We start from the raw sequence: 7,633 nt of genomic DNA, 5'->3' as shown, positions 1-7,633 counted from the left end.
TATGAAGATGTCCTTTGAAAGTATCCAAGGTATGCTTAGTCGGGACCACTCGTTCAGCGCGTTTTTTAAATTGCTCCTGAAGGATTTTTATGACATTCCCACACGCAAACCAGTCTGGAAAAGGAGGGCTTAAAGCCACACCAAAATCAGCACTAGGTAGTGGAGGAAATTTTGGGGGATTAAGTTTAAAAGCCACTTCATAACGTAGTTCAGGTCGAACAGACGTGGGCAATTTCAACTTATCCAATTTAGCATAAAACTTTTCACGTAAAGTGACCGCAGCGTCACGAACGGTCCGACTAAGATCATCAGGCCTGTAGATAGTTTCAAAGAATTTTTGAAATGCTTGGATTTCTTTAATATGAGTCGAAGTACCTTTATGTAAGTTCGCCTGCACATCAGCAAAAGCTTCAGTTAGTTCTCGATTAAGGCTTTCAGCATCGAAGATTTGCATGGAATAATAATCTGTCCACCATTGATGAAAATCTATGGTAGAGTAAAAAGCAGGTTCGAAAGAGATGGGAGACAAAGTGGTGATGCCAACATATTTGGAGATTTTTGACTCATATTCATCTTCTGCCAGATGCGAAGTGTGTAGACACATGTGATTCCTTTTGTCATACAAGCATTTTGGTTTGAGTTGAACCAACCCAAATTGTCTCGAAACCAGATTTGGTTGATAACAAAGAAGACAGCAGTGACTTTTTGGAGATCGAAGTCGGTGGTATAACAACTTAGGGGTAAGGAAAGCTTCCCAAATGACCATGGATTCGGCTTGTTGGTCGGAAGAAGTTGCTGGAAATTCACGAGTAAACCATTCAGGACCTACCTTCCTTTTTACAAAAGGAGCCATGGACGGGCTAAACAAGTAACATTTAGCGAACATCATCACATACGCTAAGAAGGTTTCATGAAGTTTTCCCGTTTCTTCTTTTGGAGTTAGGTAAGCTAATCTGGTTCCTTCCACTGTTCGATTCTTTATAGCTATACTTTCTTCATCCACAACACTTTTGTATGGGAGGTGAGCCTCAAAAGTGGCATTAAGCCATAGTTGCAACAACCAGAAAGGACCAGCAAAAAGAAGGGATCCTGTCTTATAGTTTTTGACAAGATCTGTTGCTTCACCAAGGTTCTCGTAGAGAAACCCTAGAATTAATTGGCTTAAGTTTAGCTTTTTTCCGGCATTTATCTGGTTAGCCATACAGAGATATCTCTTTGCTACCTTGATCGACCTAGAACAAAAGACGTATCTTGAAAGCCAGAGTGCTAGAAATACAATGTGTTCTTCATCAGTGACTTCCGTAGTTGCTTGAACATGGTACCTTTGAATGAAAGCAGTGTAGGTGACTGTTCCCTCATTGAACTAGATAGTATCAGTATCCATAAAGTTGGGGTCGAAAAGTTCCCCAGTTGGTCGAAGCCCGGTAATGGCAGCTATATCGAAAAGAGTAGGAGTGATCATTCCGCAAGGAAGGTGGAAAGTATTGTGAGAAGCATCCCAGAAATGTACTGATGCTACTAGCATGGTTTGGTTATACTCTAAACCTGTTTTAGATAACTGAATTAGGTCGTAAATCCCTAATTCTTTCCAAAATGGAGCCTTTTGCTTTTCCACTTTAGCTAGCCAAGCGTAATACAATTCAGGATCTTTTGCTAAAGGGATTGACCTAAATACTTTCACGAAATTGGTTACATGATTTAACCTAATTTTCTCTAAGACCGGAGAAGTTTCAGTCGAGGTTTCTACCGCATTGTCAGGAGCAGCTAAGATTGGATTACCATCTTCGTCTATCTTATTCTTGCTAACTAAAGGTCTAGTTTTATAATAAGCAGGAAAAAATTTACTCAAAGAAGGGTTATTTCCTCCCGGTAAAGGGCCCATGAAAGCGTGAGTTTTTCCAGAAAGTTCAAAAGGGATGATTACCTTTGAAGCGTAGATAGCGCGCGCCTCTGCAGCATTTGGGTCTGGAATGTGTTCTTGATTCCCTATCTGTGTAGGATTTTGAAGTTTTTGAATGGGTTGAAGAGCATTTGATGAAGACGCCATGATTAAATTTGATTTAAGAAATGGGTTAAACGAGACCAAAGAGGATTTTCTTTTCTGTGATGAACCCAGGAGAATAGAAGTGAAAGTCATGTGAGGGTAGAAGTTCAAGTATTTAAAGGTTTAACAGAAACCCTTTTAAATCTTTTGGGTAAAGGTCAGAAGACACGTGGCAGGCGTTGATTTAATCCAACGGCAGTCGAAAAGTTGTTAGCCTTACTCCTAATATATAGGAGTAATGATCATGAAGTAATGACAGAACGTGGGAATGTGAGTTCTGAGAAGACATCTTTGAAAATGACAAGACGTTTTGAAAGTAGAGTCATAAATGATTATGACGTTAGTCAGTTGTCTTGGAACTCTAAAAAGTGCATAAAACGAAATCTCATCAAAACAAGAAACGCCTATTTCTCTTGTTTTCGAAACATGCATTTATTGGGGGAAATTTGTTGGGTGGAGATTTCGTTTAGAGGAAATATTCTTTGAAGGATTATGATTCGAGGAAAGATGGTTGCTGATGACCATTTTTGAGATTTAAAAATGGCTATTGATGGCCATGTTTCGAGAATGTTGTTTGAGTTGGAGTGGAGATGGTTAGAATCGGAGCTAATTCGAAGTGAATTATCTTTAAAGACTTAAACGTTTTGCAAAATACGAAGGGTACTGAAGCTTAACGTGTTTTCGTGATATTCTCGGTTCTGATTACGTTGCCACGCGTCGAAAGAGGATTCAGGCGGGAGGATTTGAATTTCGAAGTAATCTGTGTAACTGAACAAGGACAGGTGGCATCCCAGGGATTGTTGTGAGCAACGTGGCATCGGATTAGTGTAGGACCGTTAGGGTCAAAATTAGTATAAATAAGGGTCTTAATGTTAGGATTCCGTGTGTTCATTTTGTACAAATCACTCACAAATCACTCAAGTATCAAGTGTTTAGAGAACGAGTTCCCTGAGAAATGTACGTATGACACCAACACTATTTTAAATACATTTGTATCTTTCTTTATGCAAGTATCTTTTCAATTCCTTTATCCTTTTCGTTTAACTTTCATTTCGAAGCACTTTACTTTTCTGCATTTTACATTCTTGCACGTTATATTTCTGCACTTTACATTCCTGCAATTTACACGCTTTTATTTATGTTTTCTTTGTTGAAAGTCACATTAACATGTATAACAAGTGTTGTTTCAAGTGAAGAGTCATACATCACAAACAAGTTTTCTTGAAGCCAGAACAAACATGAACCAAATAATATCGAAAGACAATTGTTTGACTATGTCCTAGGATCAATCTAGTCGATCCTGCGAGTAACCAAAGTATATTTTATAGTTTGGAGGACTCACGGTTGTTTACCGGAAATCACCGTAAATAGAAGCAGAGTATGCCGAGAGGAGAATGGATAATTAGGGGTGATTTTAACTCAATTAAACTGAAGGAGGAAAGGTTGGGGAAGGTTCAGGCGAACAGAGTTGAATTGGAGGAATTTTCAAAATTTATTGACTTAATGGAATTGGTGGACTTACCACTACTAGGAAACAAATTTACATGGGTTAATTCTAACGGCAAGGCTAGAAGCAGGATAAATAGAATACTACTGTCAGAAAGAGTGGTTGATTTGTGGGAAGCTGTGGCACAAGTATCTGGCAACAGAGATATCTCAAATCACAGGCCTATTTGGGTGAAAACTAGTAAACTCGACTGGGGACCCAAACCATTTAAGGTTTTCCGTTCTTGGTATGAGCATGAAGACTTTAACAGCTTCGTAGAAAAGGAATGGAACTCAATATCTTTTCTGGGATCAAGTGCTTTCATCCTCAAAGAAAAATTTAAAACGTTGAGAGAAAGACTGAGGTGGTGGAATCAAAATATATTTGGTTGGATAGACATGAAGATTGAGGAAGATGTGGTGGAGCTGAATAGACTGGATGAAGATGAGAATGATAGGGCATTTATACATACTCAACTTTGTGATGAAATTGCTACAAGAAGTAAAACTATTCAAGCAAGTATATGGCGCAACGTTCATGTTAAAGAAAGCATGCTAAAACAAAAGTCAAGGGTGAAATGGATCAAGGAAGGTGATTGCAACTCTAAATATTTTCACTCAATGTTAAAAGCAAGAAGAAGAAGAAGAAATACTTTGGTGAGGATTAAAACTGAACAAGGGTTTTTGGAAGGGGTGAAGGAAGTTAAAAGGAAGGTTAAAGAATACTTTGAAGAGAGATTCCAGGAGAACACAAAACCAAGACCGAAGCTGGGTAACATAGAATTTAACAAGTTGTCTTCTGTGGAGAGCTGTGTGTTGGAAGGGGAATTTTCAAGGGAGGAGATTAGAGAGGTGGTATTTAGTTGTGAAGGTGACAGAAGCCCTGGACCAGATGGGTTCAATATGGAATTTATTAAAAGATGCTGGGATATGGTGGGGGAAGACATAATACAATGCCTACAGGATTTTCATCACAAAGGTTCCCTTCCTAGAGCTTTGCCAGCGACGTTTATAGCAATCATTCCGAAGGTAGAAAATCCCCAAGAGCTGGAGGAATATAGACCTATATGTCTCATTAGTTGTATCTACAAAATTATTTCCAAACTGCTAGCAGCAAGATTGAGGACAATCATTGGCAAGCTGATCTCAAAAACACAAACGGCATTTGTTCCTGGAAGACAGATTCTTGATGGAGTTTTAGTCACAAATGAAATTCTTGATCTAGCTAAAAGGAAGAATAAGAGTTGCCTTATGTTCAAAGTAGATTTTGCAAAAGCGTACGATTGTGTTGATTGGTCATTTTTGAAAGAGATGATTCTTAAAATGGGCTTTGGAGGTAGGTGGTTGAAGTGGATGGCAGCAAGGGAATTTAACAGTAATTTGTCTATATTAGTAAATGGGAGTCCCACTGAAGAGTTTAAAGCTTTTAGAGGGTTACGACAAGGGGATCCCCTATCCCCTTTTCTGTTCACAATAGTGGCTGAAGGTTTGGCAGGGATGGTTCGTCAAGCAGTGTTGACAGGAATGTTTAAAGGCTTCAGAATTAACGAGGACACGTCTTTTGACCTGTTACAGTTTGCTGACGATGCAATTTTAGTAGGAGAAGGTTCGTGGAGCAATCTGTGGGTTGTCAAAGTGTTGCTACGTGGCTTTGAAATGGCATCAGGATTACGTGTTAATATGTGCAAGAGTAAGCTTTATGGCATTGGTATTGATGATTATTTTCTACAGGCAGCTAGTCAATTCTTATGTTGTAAGTTAGATATTATCCCATTCAAATTCCTTGGTATAACTGTTGGTGGCAACCCTAGAAGGACCAGTTTTTGGAATCCGATTTTGATTAGCATGAGATCAAAATTGTCTCCTTGGATTGGTAGATTATTGTCTGTTGGGGGTAGAGTTATCCTCATTAATTCTGTTATCTCTAATCTGCCTGTCTACTATTTATCCTTCTTTAAGATTCCTATTAAAGTGAAGGCTGAGATAGTTAAGATTCAGAGGAATTTTCTGTAGCACAATACAAGGGAAAAAAAGGAATTGACTGGATTAGCTGGAATATGGTTTGTTTTCCCAAGAAAGAAGGTGGCTTGGGCGTCAAAGATATGCTGCTTTTCAATAGGGCTCTTCTCATTAAATGGTTATAGAGATTCCTAAATGATGATAGTGCTATATGGACAGGATTGCTGGTGGATAGATATGGTAGGTTCTATGATAGGATTCTTTTCAAAACGAGAGTAGGTAACAAAGGTATGGAATCCATATAGTGGAAAGACTTAATGAAGATTGGTGATGCATTGGAGGATGAGGGATTCACACAGCTGCTGGCAATCAAACTAGGAGACGGGGTGCGTGTGTTGTTCTGGACTCAAAGGTGGATTGGAAAAAGTCCCCTCTGTCTGTTATTTCCGTTTTTATTTCAGGTTAGGGAGGCTGCTGAATGTAGTGTGGAATAAATGGGAAAGTGGGTTGACAACAAATGGATTTGGAGCTTTTCAGATTGGATTGTAGACACACACTCAGAGGCAAGTGAGGAACTCCATGTCTTGAAGCAAATTCTGTATTATGTTCAGCCAAGGATTAATGTTCAAGATAGCTTCATATGGCCTTTAAATGAACATGGTGTATTCAAGGTATCAGTATATTATAAGAGGTTGATGCAGGGTCGTGGTGCAAGGGTAGAGGATCCATTGTGTTTAGAGGCTATCAATATTCTATGGAAATTGTGGATGCCATCAAAAGTTAAAATTTTTGGGTGGAGGCTTTTCCAAGACAGACTTGCATTAAAAGCTCAACTCATTAAAAGAGGAATTATGGTGCCTAAGGAGGTAAATTTTTGCGTGTTTGGCTGCAGTCAGATGGAAGATATTCAACATCTTTTTCTCAATTGCGAATTTGTTATCAGTTTGTGGAAATCCATTTATGTTTGGCTGGACATTGAGCCATTGCTGGCCACAGATTGCATTTCTCATTTTCTGCATTTGCTGGACTCTTTGAGGCGTAGGTGTTCTAGGAAAAGGGTGGGATGCATTTGGATGGCAACTTGTTGGAGAATTTGGAAGCAGCGAAACGACATAATATTTAACAATGCTGTTGCAGATTTGGACGAAATTGTGCATAGTGTGAAGATGCTATCTTGGTGGTGGCTGGTAATCGAAAACAAGCAGAAGGTATTGTGCAATTTTTATGAATGGCATCATTGTCCGGTAGACTACATGTAATTTTATGTAATTTATGATGTGTACTGTTGGTTTGGTGTTTCTCTACACCTTGTAATGAATTCTCGTTTTGAGCACTTTATGTGCTCTATGTTAATATCATCATTGCTTATCGAAAAAAACTTATATGATTAAAAAAATTCCTTCACCTCTCCTTCTCTTTCTTTAATTAAAATTCTTCCCCTCCCCCTTCATTTAAATCAAATTGACCCTAAGGGTGATTTGAATAATCATCTCAATTCTCAAATATATGTGATTCAATTGATTCTCAAAAATTTGATTTGATTTCTAAGATGCTGAATCAAATATAAACCAGTTTTAGAAGTATAATTTAAATCACCTCTTTAGATTGATTCTAGGGAAAAAAAACCAAATTTAAAAGCATATAATTGAATATCTGTTTTGCCATTAATATCAATATGAAAGTATTTTTTTGTCAAAATATTATTAAAACATAATTTTATACTACATCAAGCATGAACTCAACAAAAAATCCAAATAAATCTTGTTCAAATCATAATATTAAAATTTAATGCGCTTCTTGTAATAAATAAATCAGTGAAAAGCTCTTCCCTTTTTTTCCAAATCCTTCTTTCTAAAAAGTAAAGTTATATTAAAACAGAGTTCGCCTCTGGTTTTTCTATCTTTTGGACTCAAACTACAGCAGCTACAGCTGCCAAAAGATGTTTCTAAATAGTACAAGATGCAGTGTAGTGCGCAGTGCAAACACGGATGGAAAGGGTCATTTTGGAAAGTATGCTCAAAGAGAACTACCATAATGAGCATTAATTTGTTACGTAAAAAATCTTTTACTCCTCTTTACTCTCATAGACAAAGCGTTATTAGGAATAGATGGCAGTGAAAGAGTAAGTCATTTTAGGGGAGGATG

At 37.9% G+C, this 7,633-nt stretch overlaps 1 protein-coding gene across 1 annotated transcript; it reads left to right on the top strand.

Annotated features, from left to right (window-relative positions):
- The first annotated feature begins 5,982 nt into the window (after nt 1-5,982).
- LOC131604757 (uncharacterized) lies at nt 5,983-6,747 on the top strand. Its single transcript, XM_058877181.1, has one exon. The coding sequence runs from the start codon at nt 5,983-5,985 to the stop codon at nt 6,745-6,747; it is 765 nt and encodes a 254-aa protein (XP_058733164.1).
- Nucleotides 6,748-7,633: the final 886 nt, after the last annotated feature.

This window comes from Vicia villosa, linkage group LG5 (assembly GCF_029867415.1).
Source record: "Vicia villosa cultivar HV-30 ecotype Madison, WI linkage group LG5, Vvil1.0, whole genome shotgun sequence".
NCBI classification, from domain to species: domain Eukaryota; kingdom Viridiplantae; phylum Streptophyta; class Magnoliopsida; order Fabales; family Fabaceae; genus Vicia; species Vicia villosa.
The sequence above is the reverse complement of the archived record's forward strand: the minus strand, read 5'-3'. Positions and strand labels throughout refer to the sequence as shown.